This window comes from Bombina bombina, chromosome 6 (assembly GCF_027579735.1).
Source record: "Bombina bombina isolate aBomBom1 chromosome 6, aBomBom1.pri, whole genome shotgun sequence".
Classification (NCBI taxonomy): Eukaryota; Metazoa; Chordata; class Amphibia; order Anura; family Bombinatoridae; genus Bombina; species Bombina bombina.
Genome location: NC_069504.1, coordinates 790,710,380 through 790,734,508, shown reverse-complemented (window position 1 = coordinate 790,734,508; position 24,129 = coordinate 790,710,380). Strand labels below are relative to the sequence as shown.

The 24,129-nt window shown below is 37.3% G+C and overlaps 1 protein-coding gene across 2 annotated transcripts in view; it reads left to right on the top strand.

Annotated features, from left to right (window-relative positions):
• The window catches only part of DPYSL2 (dihydropyrimidinase like 2), a 251,698-nt gene extending 234,204 nt beyond the window's left edge, over positions 1 to 17,494 (top strand). For both annotated transcript variants that reach the window (XM_053718101.1, XM_053718102.1), the window contains exons 11-14: positions 1,373 to 1,543; positions 14,579 to 14,758; positions 15,583 to 15,748; positions 15,998 to 17,494. In XM_053718101.1, coding sequence (XP_053574076.1) covers positions 1,373 to 1,543; positions 14,579 to 14,758; positions 15,583 to 15,748; positions 15,998 to 16,089 — 609 coding nt within the window. In that variant the 3' untranslated portion in view covers positions 16,090 to 17,494. The remainder of the gene's footprint in view (positions 1 to 1,372; positions 1,544 to 14,578; positions 14,759 to 15,582; positions 15,749 to 15,997) is intronic.
• The last annotated feature ends 6,635 nt before the right edge of the window (positions 17,495 to 24,129 follow it).

Here is a 24,129-nt window from a genome sequence, read left to right as displayed (position 1 = left end):
AGGTCCTGGGGAGAACACTGTAGATACTGTTAAGCTGTGGTATGTTTGTACACGGGTCTCTTAAGTGCGTATGACTTACAGAATGAATGAGAGGAAAGTAGCTCAGCTAAGATTAATAAATAGAAAGTAAAGTATTAGTAATACAATGTAAAAGGATGTGTCAGGCATATCTGACTAGAGTATATTCTGTTATTTTTAAAAGAGAATTATAGTAGAAATTGAAAAATAAATCAATGGATTTTAGTTTTGATTAAAAGCATTTTGCAGCACATGTGGTAACAAAAGTGCTTGTAGTTAAAGCTATTATTGCTTTCATAACAGCTTTTACGAGCACATGAGATAACGAGCATCCTTCTGCAGGCTTTGTGCCTCATTGACAGTTTGCAGGTATTCAGTGAGCCAGCAATTACTTGACACAATTTATATCATCATCCATGACTGCAGTAAGTGTTGTTCCTGGCCCCTTGAGCAGGCTCAAGCTGACCTAGATTTAATAAAACACATTCATGAAACTAATTTCAGATTTCTTTCCACCCGTCATCGCAGTATCCACTGTAAAGGATACCAGAACTACAAAAATACCATCAAATCCATACAAAACAAATAAATTAAAAAGAAAATAAATTCTCCTTCTATTAAAATACTCTATACAATAAGCAATGCACAAAATAAAACATCAAAACTTTCAGCTTTAAAATACTAAGACACAACTTTGAAAGGAGATACTTTGCTGGAGCAATATCTGATTAATCGAGTTGTTTCTGATAAATCCCAACCAGGTCTCTTGATCATCCTGGAACGCACACAGTCAGCACTAAAGACATCTTTAAACCTATCCAGCAAGATTTTACCCTAAAACAATCATACAAATAGTTTAAAATTACAAACCTTTGTGCAAAACCGTTTTGCAGGTGTGTACTACGTTTTTTGTTTTTGTTGCTAGAGGTTCTTGTTGTGTTAGATAATAAGTATTACGCCCTCACATAACTTTATATGTGGGCAGAAACACCCACTAATGAAATGCTAAAAAATATAGGTGAAGCAATTTTCAATGAATTTTGATCATATAGCCTTTACAAGGCACCTCAGCAACCTCACAAGCAGCTATGAATTGTTAGCATTGTGCTTGTTCTTTGTGTACGGACAGAAACTATGATAACTTTTTAGCATTATATGTGCAATACAAAAATGATACTTATTAAAGATGAAATGCAATAATGTGCATTTCAATTTTGAGCATATTGACTATTTAAAGTAAGGAAGTTGTTTCTATTTTAGTCTTAGTGTTAAATAGTAAACATCAGAGCCCAAAAAAAGTAGATATTAGCATAACTTATAGTTAACTTAGTTGTTAATTTATTTTTCTCCTTAGGTGACTGGGAAGATGGATGAGAACCAGTTTGTTGCAGTCACCAGCACTAATGCTGCCAAAATCTTCAATCTGTACCCAAGAAAAGGACGTATTGCTGTGGGGTCTGATGCAGATTTGGTTATCTGGGACCCAGACAGTGTGAGGACAATCTCAGGCAAAACACACAACAGTGTAAGTTATGGAATTCCTGGTTATCTGTGCTCCTTTTGTAAAAATTGTAACAACTGAAAGATATCCACGATATGAGTTTATATATATATATATATATATATATATATGTTTTTTCAAATTTAAAGGGATATACAACTACAAAAAGACGTTTTTCTGATATGTGTGTGTGTATATATGTATATATATATATATATATATTTATATATAGGGACTAGCTGGTGATTGGTGGCACATATACTTGTTTCTTTCATGTAAGTGGCAAGAGTCCATGAGCTAGTGACGTATGGGATATACAATTCTACCAGGAGGGGCAAAGTTTCCCAAACCTCAAAATGCCTATAAATACACCCCTCACCACACCCACAATTCAGTTTTACAAACTTTGCCTCCTATGGAGGTGGTGAAGCAAGTTTGTGCTAAGATTTCTACGTTGACATGCGCTTCTCAGCATTTTGAAGCCCGATTCCTCTCAGAGTACAGCGAATGTCAGAGGGACGTGGAGAGTATCACCTAATGGGGGTCTATTTCATAGGTTCTCTTTTATCGGTCGTAGAGATTCATCTCCTACCTCCCTTTTCAGATCGGCGATATACTCTCATATACCATTACCTGTACTGATAACTGTTTCAGTACTGGTTTGGCTAGCTGCTATATGTGGATGGGTGTCTTTTGGTAAGTATGTTTTTAATTACTTAAGACACCTCAGCTTTGGTTTGGCACTTTATAAATTAATTTAAATATAAACTTCCAATTGTTTTTTACTGCTCTTGAAAAAGACGATTCAGTCGTTGAAACGCGTAGAGCTAAGCTAAAAAGAGCCTTTTATATGTTTTAATAAATATTTGTTTGTTATAACAAGTATTTTTGCTGCCTTTCTTGGAAGTATTCTAAAGTTACCAACCACTTTTGAGAAGCCGGATTCCGAATTACTCGGAGTGAGTATACTGCACTTTATATCAATTTAAAGATACAATCACCTGCAGTGTAATTTCCATTGTCTACAGATACTAAAGCACATTATGGGAAAATCAGGATATAGATCCTTATGAAGAAGCTGAACTCTGAAATTTTCGGAGTGAGTATACTGCACATTATTTTGTTGTTAACTCCTGCAAATCACAAGTCAAGTTTCTTTCTTCAGTGTGTACCATAATACATATGAGATTCAAGACCAGCGCCTCTATATACATATTCCATTTGTAATAATTGCCATGATAAACTTTTACATGCAGAAAATATTTCCATCAGTATTAGTACATTTCTAGTTGTAGTTCCTTTAACTTCTAATATACATGATATACCTATGACTTTTAAAGAATTTTGTTACTGATTCTATTCAGAAGGCTTGTCTGCTTTTCCGCCTTTTAGTAAACGTAAAAGGTCTTTTAAAACTTCTCCTAAAACCTGATTAAATTTCAAATGACCGACAACTTTATATTTTATCCTCCTCTGATGAGGGTCTATCTGATTCAGAAGATCCTTCCTTAGATATTGACACTGACAAATCTACTTATTTATTTAAAATAGAGTGTTTTTGTTTTTTGCTAAAAGAAGTGTTCATTATTTTGGATGTTGAGGAAGCCAGTCCTCTTGTCATTTAAACTAGTAAACGTTTATATGCTGTTTTTAAACCTCCTGTGGTTACTCAGAGGTTTTTTTCTATTCCTGATGCTATTTCTGATATGATTTCTAAGGAGTGGAATAAGCCAGGTACTTCTTTTTATTCCTTTACCAGCAATTTCTATAGAGTTCTGGGAAAAGGTCTCCAAGGTTGATGGAGCTATTTCCACCTTTGCTAAAATGTACCACTATTCCTATGGAAGATAGTACTTCCTTTAGGATCCTTTAGATAGGAAGTTTATCTAAAGAAAGCCTTTTAATATTTAGGTCTTATTCTCAGGCCTGCAATTTCCTTGGCTGATTTTGCTGGCTACATCAACTTTTTGGTTGGAAAATTTAGCTCAACAAGAATTGGATTCTGACACATCTAGCATTGTTCGCTTACTGCAATATGCTAATCATTTGTGATGCCATTTTTTGATACTGTATTATCAAAATTGATGTTAGATCCATGTCTATAGCTATTTTAGCTAGAAGAGCCTTGTGGCTTTAATCTTGGAATGCTGATATGATATCTAAGTCTAGATTACTATCTCTTTCTTTCCAAGGTAATAATTTATTTGGTTCTCAGTTGGATTCAATTATTTCAACTGTTACTGGGGGAAAGGGAGTTCTTTGCCTCAGGATAAAAAACCTAAGGGTAAAATCTAAGGCTTCTAATCGTTTTCATTCTTTTCGTCAGAATAAGGAACAAAAATCTAATCCTTCCCCAAGGAGACTGTTTCCAATTGGAAATCTTCCTCAAATTGGAATAAATCCAAGTCATTCAAAGATGTTTGGATAAAGTCTGTCCAAAATCAATGGATCCAGAGCATTGTCTCTCAAGGGTATCAAATAGGATTCAGAGTAAGTCCTCCTGTGAGAAGATTTTTTCTCTCACGTGTCCCAATAAATCCAGTAAAAGCTCAGGGTTTCTTGAAGTGTGTTTCAGACCTGGAATTATCAGAGGTATTTATGCCGGTTCTTGTTCAGGATCAAGTTTTGGGGCTTTATTTAAATCTATTCATTATGTAAGAGTTCCATCTTTCAAGATGGTGACTATAAGGTTTATTCTGCCTTTTGTTCAGCAAGAACATTATATGTCTACAATAGACTTGCATGATGCTTATCTTTATATTCCGATTCATCTAGATCATTATCAGTTCCTGAGATTATCTTTTCCAGACAAGCATTACCAATTTGTTGCTCTTCCATTGGCCTAGCAACAGCTCCAAGAATCTTTACAAAGGTTCTAGGTGCCCTACTCTCTGTAATCAGAGAACAGGGTATTGTGGTGTTTCCTTATTTGGATGATATCTTGGTACTAGCTCAGTCTTTACGTTCTGCAGAATCTCGCATGAATCAACTAGTGTTATTTCCTCGAAAACATGGTTGGAGGATCAATTTACCAAAAAGTTCTTTGATTCCTCACACAAGGGTCACCTTTTTAGGTTTCCAAATAGATTCAGTATCCATGACTTTGTCTCTAACAGACAAGAGATGCTTGAAATTGGTTGCAGCTTGTCGGCACCTTCAGTCTTAGTCATTTCCTTTAGTGGCTATGTGCATGGAAGTTTTAGGCCTCATGACTACAGCATCGGACACGATTCCTTTTGCTCGTTCTCACATGAGACCTCTCCAACTTTGTATGCTAAATCAATGATGCAGGGATTTTTTAACGATATCACATTTATTATCCTTAAATCCCAATGTACGACGCTCTCTGACTTGGTGGTTAAATCACCAATGTTTAGTTCAAGGGGCTTCTTTTGTTCGACCAACCTGGACTGTGATAACTACAGATGCAAGCCTTTCGGGTTGGGGAGCTGTTTGGGGATCTCTGACTGCTCACAGGGTTTGGAAATCTCAAGAGGCGAGATTACCAATCAATATTTTAAAACTCCGTGCAATATTTTAGAGCTCTTCAGTTTTGGCCTCTGTTGAAGAAAGCAGTTCATTTGCTTCCAGACAGACAATATCACAACTGTGGCATATGTCAATAATCAGGGTGGGACTCGCAGTCCTCAAGCCATGAAAGAAGTATACTTGCTTGGGCGGAATCCAGCTCCTGTCAAATCTCTGTGGTGGATATCCCAGGTGTAGACTTTTGGGAAGCGGATTATCTAAGTCGTCAGACTTTACATCCAGGAGAGTGGTCTCTTCATCCAGATGTGTTTACTCAGATTGTTCAGATGTGGGGTCTTACATAGATCTGATGGCCTCTCTCCTAAACAAGAAACTTCCCGGATACCTGTCCAGGTTCAGGGATGTTCGGGCCGAAGCAGTGGATGTGCTAACCATTTTATGGAATTATTATCCTGCTTACATCTTCCCGCCTCTAGTTCTTCTTCCAAGAGTGATTTCCAAAATCATGCAGGAACAATCGTTAGTGTTGCTGGTGGCTCCAGCATGGCCACACAGGTTTTGGTATGCGGATCTTGTTCGGATGTCCAGTTGCCAACCTTGGCCACTTCCGTTACGGCCGGACCTTCTCTCTCAAGGTCCATTTTTTCCATCAAGATCTCAAATCATTAAATTTGAAGGTATGGAAATTGAACACTTAGTTCTAGGTCATAGAGGTTTCTCTGACTCAGTGATTAATACTATGTTACAAGCTCGTAAATCTAATTCCAGGAAGATTTACTATTGAGTTTGGAAGACTTACATTTCATGGTGTTCGTCTCATAAATTTTTTCTTGGCATTCTTTTAGAATTCCTAGAATTTTACAGTTTCTTCAGGATGGTTTGGATAAAGGTTTGTCTGCAAGTTTCTTGAAGGGACATATCTCTGCTCTTTCAGTTTTATTTCACAGAAAGATTGCTAAACTTCCTGATATTCACTGTTTTGTACAGGCTTTAGGTCGTATTAAGCCTGTCATTAAATCAATTTCTCCTCCTTGGAGTCTCAATTTGGTTTTGAAGGCGTTACAGTCTCCTCCATTTGAGCCTATGCATTCTTTGGACATTAAACTACTTTCTTGGAAAGTGTTGTTCCTTTTGGCTATCTCTTCTGCTAGAAGAGTTTCTGAGCTATCTGCTCTTTCTTGTGAATCTCCTTTTCTGATTTTTCATCAGGATAAGGCAGTTTTACGGACATCTTTTGAATTTTTACCTAAGGTTGTGAATTCTAACAACATTAGTAGAGAAATTGTTGTCCCTTCCTTGTTTCCTAATCCAAAAAATTATTTGGAAAGATCCTTACATTCTTTGGATGTGGTAAGAGCTTTGAAATATTATGTTGAAGCTACTAAAGATTTCAGAAAGACTTCCAGTCTATTTGTTTTATTTTCTGGTCCTAGGAAAGGTCAGAAAGCTTCTGCTATTTCCTTGGATTCTTTGTTAAAAAGCTTATGATTCGTCAAGCTTATTTGGAGTCGGGTAAGACCCCCGCCTCAGAGAATTACAGCTCATTCGACTAGATCAGTCTCCACTTCGTGGGCTTTTAAGAATGAAGCTTCTGTTGATCAGATTTTGCAAAGCAGCAACTTGGTCTTCTTTGCATACATTTACTAAATTCTACCGTTTTGATGTATTTGCTTCTTCTGAAGCAGTTTTTGGTAGAAAAGTTCTTCAGGCAGCTGTTTCAGTTTGATTCTTCTGCTGATGTTTCAAGTTTTTCTTATTATTAAAGAATAAACTTATTATTTGGGTTGTGGATTATTTTTTCAGCGGAAGATGGCAGTATTTTATTTTTATCCCTCCCTCTCTAGTGACTCTTGAGTGGTGTTCCACATCTTGGGTATTTGATATCCCATACGTCACTAGCTCATGGACTCTTGCCAATTACATGAAAGAAAACATAATTTATGTAAGAATTTACCTGATAAATTCATTTCTTTCATATTGGCAAGAGTCCATGAGGCCCACCCTTTTTATGATGGTTATGATTTTTTCGTATAAAGCACAATTATTTCCAAATTCCTTTGTTGATGCTTTTTACTCCTTTATTTATCACCCCACTACTTGGCTATTCGTTAAACTGAATTGTGGGTGTGGTGAGGGGTGTATTTATAGGCATTTTGAGGTTTGGGAAACTTTGTCCCTCCTGGTAGGATTGTATATCCCATACGTCACTAGCTCATGGACTCTTGCCAATATGAAATAAATTAATTTATCAGGTAAGTTCTTACATAAATTATGTTTTTCATTGGCTCATCAAATCTGTTCAGCTAAGTCCTAATAGTGAATTGCTTCTCTGGAGCTGACTTTAAAGGGACACTCAAGTTAAAATTAAACTTTCATAATTTAGATAGAGCATTACATTTTAAACAACTTTCCATTTTACTTCCATTAACTTGCGCCTAGATTACGAGTTCTGCGGTTAAGGGGTCCTAACGCTGCTTTCTAACGCCCGCTGGTATTACGAGTTTGGCAGGTACAGGTGTACCACTCACTTTTCTTCCGCAACTTTTGGCTACCGCAAGTCCCCAATTGCGTATCCTATCTTTTTAATGGGATTTTCCTAACGCTGGTATTGCAAGTCTTGGAAGAAGTGAGCGGTACAGCTTCTACCTCCAAGACTCCCACCGCATTTAAAAGTCAGTAGTTAAGAGTTTTATGGGCTAACGCCGCAACATAAAACTCTTAACTAAAGTGCTAAAAAGTACACTAACACCCATAAACTACATATGAACCCCTAAACCAAGGCCCCCCACATCGCAAACACTATAATAAAAAAATGTAACCCCTAATCTGCCGACCGGACATCGCCGCCACTATAATAAATGTATTAACCCCTAAACCGCTGCACTCACGCCTCGCAAACACTATAAACATTTTTATTAACCCCTAATCTGCCGTTCCTAACATCACGCCACCTACCTACAATTATTAACCCCTAATCTGCCGCCCCCAACGTCGCCGCTACTATATTAAATGTATTAACCCCTAAACCTAAGTCTAACCCTAACACCCCCCCTAACTTAAATCTATTTTTAATAAATCTAAATAAAATTATTATAATTAAATAAATTATTCCTATTTAAAACTAAATACCTATAAAATAAACCCTAATATAGCTACAATATAACTAATAGTTACATTGTAGCTATTTTAGGATTTATTTTTATTTTGCAGGCAACTTTGTATTTATTTTAACTAGGTACAATAGTTATTAAATAGTTATTAACTATTTAATAACTACCTAGATAAAATAAATACAAATATACCTGTAAAATAAACCCTAACCTAAGTTACAATTACACCTAACACTACTCTATAATTAAATTAATTACCTAAACTACCTACAATTAAATACAATTAAATTAAATAAACTAAATTACGAAAAAAAACAACACTAAATTACAGAAAATAAAAAAGAAATTACAATATTTTAAACTAATTACACTTAATCTTATCCCCCTAATAAAATAAAAAAGCCCCCCAAAATACTAAAATTCCGTACCCTATACTAAATTACAAATAGCCCTTAAAAGGGCCTTTTGCGGGGCATTGCCCCAAAGTAATCAGCCCTTTTACCTGTAAACAAAAATACAATACCCCCCCACATTAAAACCCACCACTCACATACCCCTACTCTAAAACCCACCCAATCCCCCCTTAAAAAAACCTAACACTTACCCCACTGAAGATCACCCTACCTTGAGCCGTCTTCACCCAGCCGGGCCAAAGTCTTCATCCAATCCGGCAAGAAGAGGTCCTCCAGAGGGTCCGAAGTCTTCATCGAATCCGGGCAGAAGAGGTCCTCCAAGCGGCAGAAGTCTTCCTATCAGCCAATCGGAATTGAAGGGACGCCATCTTGGATGACGTCATTTAAAGGAACCTTCATTCAGTGTTAGGACGTCGTTTGAGGAGGATGGCTCCGTGTCGGCTGGATTGAAGATGGCTCTGCTCCGGTTGATTGAAGATAGAAGATGCCACTTGGATGAAGACTTCTGCCGCTTGGAGGACCTCTTCTGCCCGGATTCGATGAAGACTTCGGACTCTCTGGAGGACCACTTCTTGCCGGATTCGATGAAGACTTCGGCCCGGCTGGGTGAAGATGGCTCAAGGTAGGGTGATCTTCAGGGGGTTAGTGTTAGGGTTTTTTTAAGGGGGGATTGGGTGGGTTTTAGAGTAGGGGTATGTGGGTGGTGGGTTTTAATGTGTGGGGGGGGGGGTATTGTATTTTTTTTTTACAGGTAAAAGAGCTGATTACTTTGGGGCAATGCCCCGGAAAAAGCCCTTTTAAGGGCTGGTAAAAGAGCTAATTACTTTGGGGAAATGCCCCGCAAAAAGGGTAGGGAATTTTATTATTTTGGGGGGCTTTTTTATTTTATTAGGGGGATTAGATTAGGTGTAATTAGTTTAAAATATTTTAATTTCTTTTTTATTTTCTGTTATTTAGTGTGTTTTTTTTCGTAATTTAGTTTATTTAATTTAATTGTATTTAATTGTAGGTAGTTTAGGTAATTAATTTAATTATAGAGTAGTGTTAGGTGTAATTGTAACTTAGGTTAGGGTTTATTTTACAGGTATATTTGTATTTATTTTATCTAGGTAGTTATTAAATAGTTAAATAACTATTTAATAACTATTGTACCTAGTTAAAATAAATACAAAGTTGCCTGCAAAATAAAAATAAATCCTAAAATAGCTATAATGTAACTATTAGTTATATTGTAGCTATATTAGGGTTTATTTTATAGGTAAGTATTTAGTTTTAAATAGGATTAATTTATTTAATTATAGTAATTTTATTTAGATTTATTTAAATAATATTTAACTTAGGGGGTTGTTAGGGTTAGACTTTTGTTTTAGGGGTTAATACATTTAATATAGTGGCGGCGACATTGGGGGCAGCAGATTAGGGGTTTATAATTGTAGGTAGGTGGCGGCGACATTGGGGGCGGCAGATTAAGGGTTAATAAATATAATGTAGGTTGCGGCGGTGTTAGGGGCAGCAGATTAGGGGTTCATAGGTATAATGTAGGTGGCGGCGGTGTCCGGAGCGGCAGATTAGGGGTTAATAATATAATGTAGGTGGCGAGGATGTCGGGGGCGGCAGATTAGGGGTTAATAAGTGTTAGATTAGGTGTGTTTAGACTCAGGGTTCATGTTAGAGTGTTAGGTGTAGACTTAGAAAGTATTTTCCCATAGGAAACAATGGGGCTGCGTTAGGAGCTGAACGCTGCTTTTTTGCAGGTGTTAGGTATTTTTTCAACCGTCTCAGCCCCATTGTTTCCTATGGGGAGATCGTGCACGAGCACGTTTTAGCCAGTTTACCGCTACCGTAAGCAACGCTGGTATTACAGTGAGAAGTGGCGCTAAATTTGCTCAACGCTCACTTTTCTGAGGCTAACGCAGCCATTCAGAAAACTTGTAATACCAGCGTTGTTTAAAGTCAGCGCTGGAAAAAAAAAAGCCTTGTTAGCAACGCACGGCTTTACCGTCGAAAACGTAAGATAGCAGATTATGTGCACAATCTTATATATAATATTTACACTTTTTGAGTCACCAGCTTCTTCGAGCATGTGCAAGAATTCACAGAATATACATATATTAATTTGTGATTGGCTAATGGCTGTCACATGGTACAGGAGGAGTGGAAATAGACATAACTGAAATTTGTCAGAAAAAAAAATCTACTACTTATTTGCATTGTCTTTTTATCATTTGTTTATTGTGCAAATCTTCTATATTTACTGGTACTTTAACTACAGGGGTTAAACACATAGTTACATGTAAGCATAAGTGCAATATTAAAATGCTCTAACAATTTTAAAGTATTTTCTTTTTCACTTTTGTACCCCTTTGGATTCTTTTATATGAGCGTAAAGTCAAAATTACATTTTCATAACTCAGATGGTGCATGCTATTTTAAACAACTTTCCAACTGACTTCTGTTAGCTTATTAGCTTTGTTATCTTGGTATCCTTTGTTGTAAAGCATACCTAGGTAGGCTCAGGAGCACAATGCACTAGTGGGAGCTAGCTGCTAATTGGTGACGGCTCATATATGCCTCTTGTCATGGGCTCACCCAATGTGTTCAACTAGCTCCCAGTTGTGCATTGCTGCTCCTTCACAAAGGATACAAGAAAAATGAAGCAGCCTTTATAACACAATTACATTTGAAAGTTGTTTAAAATTGTATACCCTATCTGAATCATGGGGTCTCATGTCCCTTTAACCTAGTACTCCCAGATCTAAATAGGCTGAAGATGTGGGTTTGTTTTATTATTAGATATATAATTTCCTGTGAGGACATATTTACATATATTTGTCCATGACTGATTCCCCAGCATTAATTGCTTGTGACGTTCAGCTCTTTTCAAAGAAGGATTTCTTGTGAAAGTGCAATACACTAAAACCTGGATTAGCACAGATCTTAGTATGCTACACTTTCACAACAAGGAATCCGAAGAGTCTTCGTATTCAGAGGTATCCAAAACCTCTGAACGCACAGGCGTAGTGTTTTTTGTATCTAAAAGCAAAGACAGTATCTACTTAAAAGAACAGTCAACACCAGGGGCGCGATCCTATATATGGCGTAGTTTTCGGTGCAAACGAGGAAACCTGCGCCGCCCGTAATTTCACCTCGCAACTTGAGCTATCCAATATACTGCGCCGTCAGATGCTAAACTGGCGTAAGTAAAAAAAAAACGGCGATCAACTAAAATGTGCGCAAATTCACATTTTAGTCGTCGCAAGTACTTACGCCAGTATTTTGTTCACGTAAAGTCTCAATAAAGAGTAGTTTGATGCAAATTAGGCTACGATTCGTAAAAAATAACCGCAAGTTCTAAAAGATGCGCCACGTAATTAGAAGGTGTTATAAATGATAAGAAGGTGTTATGATAATATGAGCCATCCTAGGTTTTGCTTTCAACTAAGAATACCAAGAGAACAAAGCAAGTGTTCTAATTAAATATGAAAGTAGTTAGAAATAACATGCCCTATTTAAAAGAAGAAGGTTTTCTTTGGAGTTAACTGTCCCTTTATATATTTTGGCATCAGTGCCAAGCTGTGTTAGCATTAGAATAAATTACACCAGTGGGTTCTAAAGAGATGAAGGTAATCCAATTTACATTAAATAAGCAAGTATATGTCCCCAATGTGATAAAGTACCTACAAGCTCAATCCATTTGACTATTTCAAATACATAAATAAACCTTAAAAAGCAATATCATAGTATACTGCCCCTTTAAAGTGAAGGTAAAGTTTTTACATTTGGAAGACATCAATGCATCTCTTAATATTACTAGAAGCTAGTCGCCAAGTTTTTTTTTCTCTATTACTTTGATAGTTTGTAAAATAAATATATTTATAATTCCCTACCATTTTGATGCTGACTCCTCCCAAACCCTATTTCCTGCTTATCTGGTCTGTGACTCTCAAAAGCGCGTTCACAATGCTCCTTTTAACTGCTCATGCGCTAATCGGCGATATGTATGCTAATCACCGGTTATGTGGGTCTTGGTGTCCCTGCACAGGACCCTGGGATAATAATTTACGATCTTGCTGATGCTTCCAGTGGAGCAGTGAGTTTGTGCAGTGTTTGCATGTTTAGGTGATTAAGAAGTGAGGGGGTATGTTGCCTGCTGTGAGATTACTTCCCATTGTATTTAGCCCAGTGCGCTGGTGTCAGATATCCCCAGGAACTTTCCTGACAAGAGGCAGCTCGGTCCCTGCTTCTCACTGCACAGTATCTGATAGCATGTCTGGGCTGCAGTCTGCAGATGTGTACGGAGCTGTCAGAATTACTACATGTAATGAATACGCATGCGCAAAACGGGAGCGTGCGTGTATTCCAATGTGAAGGGAAAAGAATAGCGCATGCGCAGATGAGCAAGGAGGCGAATGACGTAGAGTAACGGCCGCCTAACGGCCAGAATTTCAATTGGATTCGCAAAAACCGTGATCGTTAGATAAAAAAATATATATATACAGGTATACCTCACTTTACAGCGCTTCAGTTTACAGCGCTTCCCTAATACAGCGCTTTGTGGAGCTGAAGTTCAACCTGCAAGGATTTTGAAACAGTGCTGTAATCATTGTGAGATTGTGAGAAAAGTGACTGGCACCATTTTGTTATGTGCAATTCACCCTTTTTTACAGCATTACAGTGCAATCTGTGTCTCAGTGCTATAGTCTGGCACATTTTACTACAGTAATTGTCACTATTTTACAGGTACAGTATTTATTGAATACTAATTGAATACTGTGCTAGTGTTAAACTAAATGTAGCACTATTGCACCACTAATATATATTAGTTAAAACATGTTTTCAAGTTTTTAAACACACTGGCAAGTGAAAAGAAAGCTCAAACTGTCTTGTTTCACTTTAAGGCGGTTTTCACTTTACATCGGGGCTCCGGTCCCTAACCCGCTGTATTAGCGGGGTATACCTGTACGGGCTGAATATGTGGACCTTTCAGAATCGATTTATTAAGGTGATAACTTAATTTATACTAATATATATAAAAAATGATGAATGAAAGTGATATTGTTTTTAAACTAATAATGCTATAATAGATCGACATCATGTTAACTTTACCTTCACTTTAACCTTGAGATGCTGCTTAAATGTATGTGTTTTTTAAGGCTTCCAGGGAGTTACGTTGTTTTTTTAGTCAGTGCAAGGGCTCCTGCGCCTGCAATTAGTGGCGAGATGAGAATGGAGTAGATTTTCTTAAATCTGGCGCGCGTAAGTCCTTACGCTGTATATTGGATACCAAACTGTGCGTGTTTTGATGTCAGTCTAAGGGTAAAAATAATACGGCGAAGGCAGAAATATACGCGCGTAACTTCTAAGTTACGCCGTATATAGGATACCAAACCCGTGCAAAATTTGGCGTCGCCGGCTTTTGCGGGCGACGATTTATATCGGATCGCAGCCAAGAATTTTTGTTGTTTAAAAAGATAGATAATCCCTTTATTACCCATTCCCCAGTTTTGCATAACCAACACAGTTATAATACAGTTTTTACCTCTGTAATTACCTTGTATCTAAGCCTCTGCAAACTGCCCCCTTATTTCATTTCTTTTGACAGACTTGAATTTTAGCCAATCAGTGCTCACTCCTAGGTAACTTCACGTGCATGAGCTCAATGTAATCTATATGAAACACATGAGCTAATGCCCTCTAGTGGTGAAAAACTGTCAAAATACATTCAGATTAGAGGCGGCCTTCAAGGTCTAAGAAATTAGCATATTAACTTCCTAAGTTTAGCTTTCAACTAAGAATACCAAGAGAACAAAGCAAAATTGGTTATAAAAGTAAAATGGAAAGTTGTTTAAAATGACATGCCCTATTTAAATCATGAAAGTTTTTTTGGGACTTGACTTTCCCTTTAACCACATTTGCAGAGAAATAACAAACATACAAAAAAAATTATATGATCAGACTTTTATAGGAAATGTTTTTCGTTTTATTAGTTTGAATGATCTTCATATTTCATATCTTCTTCCTGCCTCGTTGTCTGTGTATTGATGCAGGTTGTGGAGTACAATATCTTTGAAGGCATGGAGTGCCGTGGAAGCCCTCTGGTGGTTATAAGCCAAGGAAAAATTGTACTTGAAGATGGTAATTTTCATGCAACTGAAGGATCCGGACGATACATTCCCAGGAAGCCATTCCCAGACTACGTATACAAGCGTATCAAGGCCAGGAGCAGGGTAAGGCTGGGTTAGTGAAAACAGTGTCAGAAGGAAGGGAATGCAGTGTGTGCTTTGAAACTCGTTTATAAATAATGTTGTAATTGATAGTGTCCAGAATGATACCCAGGTGCAGGAGGTTTATTTATATTCAGTAAAAAAAAAAACATATGTAGTTTTTCAATTGAAAGTTGATAAAGACATAGAAAATATAATACTTTTAAATATTGTAAAAATAGGTTATCATTGACGTCAGGGATGGGGTGGAAAGTCAGAGATGTGTCAAGTCGAAAAAAAAGTGAATTTATAAAAACAATATGATAAAGACAACAGCAAGTAATACAGTTTAGATTAAATCGTATAGTAAAAAAAAAATCTACAATATACTTTGATTATTTATTTTGTCCCCTTTTCCTGCAATTCCATTCTGAAATTGTGAGATTTTCAGTTCCTGTTAGAAATGAAAGTGCAGACCACTGTTATATTCCACACAGCCATTGGCTGCACACTCTAGTGACCTATTTATAAAAGTCCCTAATTGGCCACAGCAGAGAAAGCAACCTAAGTTTCAACATGGCAGCTCCCATTGTTTTATAGACACTAAAACTTTACACTTATTTTGTCACTATTTAAACAAATAATAAAACTTTAAAAATTACATCTACATTTTATTTGCAGACTAATATTTTCTTTGAATTCATCATTCTATCTAGCATTTATTTAATGTTTAATGTCCCTTTAAGGCTACATGATTGCGTGATTGCATTACATATTTGGGCTTTGTACAAGAATTTTTTTTTTTTAAGAATTTCGTTTAGAATCTCATTATCCCAATTTGTCTGTAGCTTGCTGAGTTGCGGGGTGTCCCCCGTGGACTTTATGATGGTCCTGTCTGTGAAGTTTCTGTGACACCGAAAGCTGTCACACCCGCTTCCTCTGCCAAGACGTCACCAGCCAAACAACCAGCTCAGCCCGTTAGGAACTTGCACCAGTCTGGATTCAGCCTGTCCGGTAAATATTGTCTAAATGCAGAATAAAAACACTAACGGTCCCTGAGTTATAAGTTGACAGTTGTTCCATCTATTACTGCACGGATATATTAAAGGCTAAATTAATTTTTTTTTATTTATATAATTTTTAAACAATAAGGGCCACACTTAAAAGGAGATTCAAAATTGATGCCAAAATATTTAATAAAAATCTGTTGTCCTTTTTCTGTTTAACTTTTAAATTTCTCATATCATTAAACCTCTCTTACAGGTGCACAAGTTGATGACAACATTCCTCGCCGCACTACTCAACGTATAGTGGCGCCCCCAGGTGGACGTGCCAACATCACCAGCCTAGGCTAAACCTAGACTATTTCTCCTGCCCCAGGATTCCGTTCCTTTTTCAAGAGAAATTATTCCAAAAGGGTGTATCTGATTCCTGCCATTTTATATTTCAGTGGAGTCTGGGCAGAAGCCTCTCTAGGAAGTAAAACAGACCATATTTTACATGCGTATATTTGAACACAGTGACATGTTGTTAGTCACAGATGCATACAGTCCTATATACATGGAGAGTTGAACGTGTGTATCTGCTTGTATGTTAATGTGTGTAAATAAATATATATGTACATATATTAATATACACACATATGATCCCCTGATGCCCTGGACACATTTCAGAATCCAATGCGGTCTGTATTTCCTAGCGCTCCTCTATCCCCTCTTTATATCCATAACCTAATGGCTTTTCCGTTCTTCCTTCATTTTTCAAAGCAGTGTCTACAGTGCTGTCCTGGAGCAGGTTTTTTTTACAGAATAGGTACATCGCAGTTGGGCCACATAGGAAATGTTATAAGTAGATTAGTAGGATTAAATCTTGGATTTTGGGAGTATGGTTAAAAGGAAGTAGATAAAATATTACAAGAGGAAGGCACGTGATTAGGGAGTAGCTTGTGGCTTAAATAATAACTGTATCCAGGTCACGGTATACTAATGGTCGAGGTACATATTATTTAGATGCTATACAGGTTATTTAGAAAGTATATTTAATAACAAACATCACAGATGGAAAACAAAAAGATGAATGTGCTCAGATTTAATCTGGAGAAATTGACTTGGCAGAACACAATTAGTCACTGGACAAGGTACATGTTATTTAGGTGCTATACAGATTATTTAGATAGTATATTTAATAACAAACATCACAGATGAAAAATAAATAGAAGAATGAACTCGGATTTCATCTGGAGAAATTGACTTGGTATAACACAACTGGTCACTGGTCTTCATCAACTTTTTATCTTCGTTAATATTCTAACTATGCCAATCACACACTAAAAACCTCAGTTTGGGATATTCTATGTCCTTCTAATTCTGCCTTGTTCTCTATTGACTGTCTTTATGTTTAGGATAACACTTGTTCGATATCCCACAAATAGATCAGGTAAATCAGTAATGCTCCACTTCCAGCAGTAAGGACTTAATTGATGGTGTGTATAAACACTGCTGTTCAGAGGTGTAGGATTTTTAGAGGGGATCGCTGTACTCATAAGTTAGATGTTCCTTTTAAACCCATTGTGGGATTTGTGGTTGTGTTGCTGAGTGCAGGAGATGTTGTGCTAATGCTAATAAATGTGTATAGAAAGAAAATGTGCTCTCTCCGAAGTCTTAATTAGCAAAGAGATAAGTCTTGTGTCTTCAACCTGTAAACACTTTGTGTTCTTATTTCTTATCACCGGATCCACTAATAAACTGTTGTGCTTTCAAACTGTGAAGTCCACTTTTATGGAAATGTTACTGTTATCCAAACATGTAGAAACGTACAAAAGTATCCCAAACATCTCCAGTAATATGATTTGTAAACTTAAAGGGACTTCCATTTTTTTGCATTCTAGTGAGCTGCACAGGACCTGGTTTTGTGATGCTTAGGATAATACCTTTTATGATTGCAGAGCTGGTTCATGAAAGGCAGTAAGCAGAATCAATAGGACAGGTTGGTAGTTGCCAGATGGAGTTGGAGACCAAAGTCCAAAAGTCAGGGATAGGTAGAAATCTGTGAAATCAGTCCAGTCACACATTAAACAAGGGGATTAGGGGGGAAAAAGGGAAATTCAGAGTCACAGGCGAATGTTTGCAACAGGTGATCAATCAAGCCAGATGTAGTACACAGGAATTAAGGCAGAGACAAATGTCCAATATACAGAACCAAGGTCAGGAATCCAGACCAGCAAAGGATTAACAGCAAACCACAGGAAAGACCAGGAACTTGTGTTTCCACTTAAGTATCTAAACACTGACCAACAACTGGCAGTAGGTGGAGCCACTGAGAGAAAGAAAACAGCAGATCTCAGGGAATAACTCAGAGCCAAAGTCCTCAAGTGGTTCAGGAATAAAACACTGAGCTGGGGAGCAGGAGGAAAACACAGATATTAGATATTATATGGCACAGATCTACCCACGTACCTTTCTCAACAGAACTGATCAGCAAGTTTCCCTCTCTCTGAAAGGCCCCATGCTCAACACACACCGTAAGAAAAGAAGGGGCTGTAGAGCCAGGCATCTAAAGTGGGTCAGGGTCTAACCTAGAGGTTGCAGTTTGATTTTAATATGGGGTTGATATTGTCACCTGATGTAGGTATGGGGTTGCGGGATCTGGTCTATGGTCATAGGTGGGTATTGGGAAACAGTTCTGATTTGGGTATGGGGCTGGTACATGATCTGATCTGAGATCTACAGGTCTAATGTGAGTATGGGGATGCAGAGGTTTTATTTGAAGTGTGACTTGGTTATGGGGCTGCCACAATGCTCTGATTGGAGGATTGATCTAGGTATAGAGTTTCGAGGTCATTTTGCTACAGGGTTGTAGGGTCATGGGTCTGATGTGCAGTCTGATCGTAGTATGGAGCTGCAGGTCCATGGATCATATCTTTGGCCAGATATGGTTATGGGGCTATATGTCCAGGGATATGAACTTTTGTCTTTTGGGTATAGTTATTGCAGGATTAGGGGTCTGATGTGAGGTCTAATTTGGGTGTGGGGTTGACGCAGAGTTTGCATGGGTCATATATGGGTATGAGGCTGACCCTGGGTTCTATTCTAACACCGCAACACCAAGGTACTTCATAATATTATTCTGGCACAGCACTTATAAACTGTTTGCATCTATTTTAGCAAGTAAAACAATCCCCCCCCCCACGCACACACTTTTCCCTGCCAGGGTATCTTCCACTTGATCAGTGGCAACTTCAGCTGTGGCCTGCCATGAGGCTTCACTCTGACATGTCTTTTTCACACACGTTTATAATACATTTCTGTGGTTTCAGATTCTGTTGAGGCTGCCTTTAGGAGGAAATGTTTATAATGTGTTGATTTGCCTTAAATTTTATCCTTTGGTTTGGGCTTTTCATTACACTGTTTGTCACCTGCCTTATCCAGACAATTCATACCACCCAGGTGCTAACCAAATAGTAATGAATAATATCCTTCATGTGCTATCACAATGAATGGGGAAGGATATTGTACTTATAGTTAAAGGGACAGTCTACTTCAGAATTTGTATTGTTTAAAATGATTGATAATCACTTTATTACCCATTCCCCAGTTTTGTATAACCAACACTTATATTAATACACTTTTACCTCTGTGATTACCTTGTATCTAAGCATCTGCAGACTGTTCCCTTATTAATGTTCTTTTGACAGACTTACAATTCAGCCAATCAGTGCTGACTCCTAGGTAACTCCACGGGAGTGAGCACAATGTTATCTATATGGCACACATAAACTAGCGCGGTCAAGGGGTAAAAACTGTCAAAATGCACTGATATAAAAGGCAGCCTTCAAGGACTTAGAAATTAGCATATGAGCCTACCTAGGTTTAGTTTTCAACAAATAATACCAAGAGAACCAAGCAAATGTGATGATAAAAGTAAATTGGAAAGCTGTTAAATTGCATGCCTAGACTGTCCCTTAAATTCCTGTGAATGAACACCTGGGCTGCTGCTCTTTTATTGGCAGTGAAAGTCCATGAAAACATTCATAACCTACAGGAATTACTCAACCTTGCCACCAGGAGGAGGCAAAGACACCCCAAACAAAACAATAAATATCTCTCCCACTTCCCCTTCCCTCCAAGTAGTTCTTTGCCTTGTGTCATAAGGGTAGACAGAGAGAGGTTCTCTTTAGAAGAAATTACATTTTTAACATGGATTTGACTTTCTTTGAGAGACGTTGATGATATAGCCATCTAAACCTCAATAGGAATATAGGCATATTTAATACTGGTTGACGCTGGGACTCCCACGCCTCTTTCCAGTTTCCTAAATTCCCTTTTCTAGTAACGCCGTGTGACTCACACTAACTTACCGACTTAACATGGGCATGTTGTCCGCTCTCTCATGGCAACTTGTCTAATTAGAAGTGTAACGTATCTCTAGTTTATATGTGCACTGTACACATCATGTCCGCTTTGCAACAGGTAGTGGCCTATCATAATTAGACCGGTGTAACTGGTAACCAGGTATAAGAAGGCAGCCTCCAGCAGTGAGCAAAGTGACTTTTATTTTTAAACACAGGTCAAATACAGCAACGTTTCGGGCTAACAATAAGCCCTTTCTCAAGCCTGACATAAATTGAACAAAACACCATTTAAATATCCATATTGGCGCCAAACAATTGTGAAAAAAATTGCACATATATCGCCCTCTAGTGGTGGACTTGAATATTGCATGTCAAAATACATTTGTTACAATTACAAAGATACAAATGTGTTACAAAATATTTTACATTGTATATATTGCACAAATTCAATAACCAACTTCATAAATAAAGTGCCAAGTGATCCTATAAAAATGAAAAATAAAAAGTAAAGAATTAGAATAATAATATTTGTGACAACTAAATTCAATGTGAATATATTAGTGAAAATAAGTATATTAAATATTCGAATTTATTAGAATTTGAAATTTAAAATTAATCACAATACTCATATCAAAATTTCTTAATTACCATATATGTATATATAGGAACACAATCAATCGAATGGACTATATATAAATTAAAAAATTGATATATATGGGAATCCTTCAACAAAGGATACCCATATTACAATAAGTCAGAGATTTAAAAACTAATGGGTACTCAGTGAAAATATAGGTAATGCCAAATGTCTATATCCAATAATGTCACTCAAATGACCTTTTTTGACTACTAGTTAAGGCATAATCCACTATAATGCTAAATTTAAATATATAGCAAAGGTAAATGCAAACCCCTACGCTTAAAGAAGTAACCTATTTTTCTTACTCAACGTTGAATTACACTTTTTAGATTTTAAATGTTGTCCAGTTACACTCCCTATTGAGGCCTTTAGGCCATAAGGTGTTGAGCTCATTAATCCAAAAGGCTTCCCTTTTATTCAATAAGGCCTCTCTATCACCACCTCTCCTAGGCATGTGTATATGTTCCAAAATTTGGAAGCGTAATTGGCTGATACTATGTCCTGCTTGTAGAAAATGCTCAGACACTGGAGCATCCTTGCCACATCTGATATTTGACTTGTGCTCAGATATCCTCTCACGTGCCTCTCTTGTCGATTGTCCAATGTATACCAATGAACATGGACACTTAATGGCATATATGATAAACTCTGTCCTACAAGTCAAATATTCTTTAATCCGGTATTTTCTACCTGTATAGGGATGAAAAAATTCTCCCTTAATCATAGAATTACAATTTATGCAAGAGAGGCAAGGATAGCAACCTGTGCGCCGCTTACCAGTGATAGTTTTCTGTTGATATTTGTGACTACCAACATCTGCTCTAACCAGTTGATCTTTAATATTTGGACTCCTTTTGTAAGCCGGCATTGGTGGTTCATGGAATGCATTGATGTCAGGATGGCATTTCTGTAAAATGTGCCAATACTTTCGTATAATTTTGTTCACCTGACTACTCCTAGTGCTATATTGTGTGACAAACAATAGCCTATTGATCTTGTCTTTATTCCTATTCCTCTTGTTTCCAATGGGTTCAGACTTTCCCATTCTTGAAATGATATTTTGCTTTTCTCTATTCACAAGTTCAAACGGGTAACCTCTTTGTAAAAATTTGTTTGACATCTGTTCCAGTCTTTTCGTTTTTTAATTCAGTATCAGACACAATGCGATCCACTCTTAATAATTGACTTTTTGGTATTGCTTTAAAGGTGGAAGGTGGATGAAAGCTGCCATACAGCAAAGTGTTGTTTTTGTCTGTGGGCTTTGAGTAAATATCGGCTCTCAATCCATGTTCCACTTTGTAAATGCATGTGTCTAAGAATTGAATAGACTGCTCATTCCATGTCAAACAAAATTTAATGCCATTAACAGACTTATTGAGATCATCAATAAATAGGAGTAGGGATCCAATGTCGCCATACCATATGCCAAACACATCGTCAATGAACCTCCACCATGTGGCACCAAATTTCTTAAATAATATATGTTCATAGACAAAAATCTCTTCAAAATTGTTCTTAAAAATGTTGGCATATGTTGGGGCGACATTGGATCCCATAGCAGTACCCTTCTTTTGAAAGAAAAATTCATCCTTAAAAAGAAAATAATTCATATAGAGGATAACCTCTAATAATTCTAAAAAGAATTGTATCTGAGATAAACTGAATCTATTATCATTTTTCAAAACCTTGGCAACTGATTCTATCCCACTTGTATGTTTAATCGATGTGTATAAGATAGACACGTCAAGTGTAAACAGAATTACCTTAGTATTTTCCAAATCTAGTTGTTCAATTTTTTAAAAAAAATCATATGTATCTTGGATATAAGATGTAGATTTAATCACATATGGTTGTAAAATCTTGTCCAAGAAGATAGAAATATTGGTAAAAATAGATCCAGATCCTGCCACTATTGGTCTGCCAGGTGGTTCTAACTCATTCTTATGGATCTTTGACAGACAATAGATGACAGGTCTCACTGGATGTTTAACATGTAAAAAATCATACAAATCTTTAGAGATCAATCCATTGTTTTTAGCTTTACCTAGAATACTGGTAATCTCTTTTTGAATCTTATGCGTGGGGTCATAACCAATCCTGACGTATACAGAGGTATCACTAAGTTGTTGCTCAATTTCAGATATATATGCCACCTGGCTCATCACTACTAGGGCACCACCCTTGTCAGCTGCCTTAATAGCCAATTCCTTTCTCTGTTTCAAGCACTTCAAGCATGTTGAGTCATTTTTATATTCCATCAATCGTTTTTGGAACATAATATCAGGTGTCTGGAATAATTGCTCAACATCCCTAAGTACTAGCTCAAAGAATGTATTGGCTCCATTATCAGTTATGACCGGATTAAAATTGCTATTTTTCTTAAGACCCACTGTCTGGCAAGTAAGCATCTCATTGCTCTTAAAAGGGGTTACCACATTATCAGTTTTACCTTTTTTGTCAAAAAACAATTTCAGTTTAATCCTGCGAAAAAAAGCATGTAATTCATGTTTCAATTGGAATAAATTCCCTTTGTTAATAGGGCAATATGATAGCCCTTTGTTAAGGAGAGTGACTTCTTCATTAGTTAGGTTAACCCCTGAGATGTTATGAACAATATTAACCTCTTTAGCATAAGCATCAGCCCGACTATCATTACTAATGTCACTTACATATTTACTCTTAGTTGTTAAATTATCAACATTTAAATCTTTGTCAAAATCAAAGTCTATTGCATTATTAGAAATATAAAAGTCATTTACCAAGAGTCCGCTTATGTCAAGGGGAGGAACATCAACTGAATTATGCGATAGCAATCCGGCACTCACAGTGCTTCGTGTCATACTCAGTTGTGACTCCGGCCTCTGCCCCGGCTGTTCCACCGGGTTTGCTTGGCTTTCTTTGCTCCAGGATTGGGCGGCTGTACGCTTCCGGTGTTTCCTGCCACCCCTCCGGTGTCTGCGTCCGAATCCTCTGTGAAAAAACAAGCTGACGATTCCGACTCGCTCTGAGTATCACCTGGTGCTCTACGTTTCTCACGTCTCTGACGCTGGAATCTCGGCTTGGGGGGTCCGCCTCCATCTGCTCTCTGGGACCACCGGTAGATGTTTCCTTGTGCATAGTCCTGCTCATCACGCATAAATTTGGTACGTTTACCCTCCTCCAAGATTTTTTTGTTTTCATTTACAGACTTCGTAATCTTGTCCAGTAATGCTTTATATTCTTCAAGGGGTATGCTCTGTTGTAATTCTTGTTTCGCCTTCTCTACTTCCCCTTTGTATCTTGTTATTTCCTTCTGTGCATACTCGACAGTCCAGGAAATTATGTCAAACGAGCATTTGTTTAAGATGCTCTCGAATCTTTCACAATATTCAGGCTTGTCTGCAAACAGGGTTGGACGTGTAGACT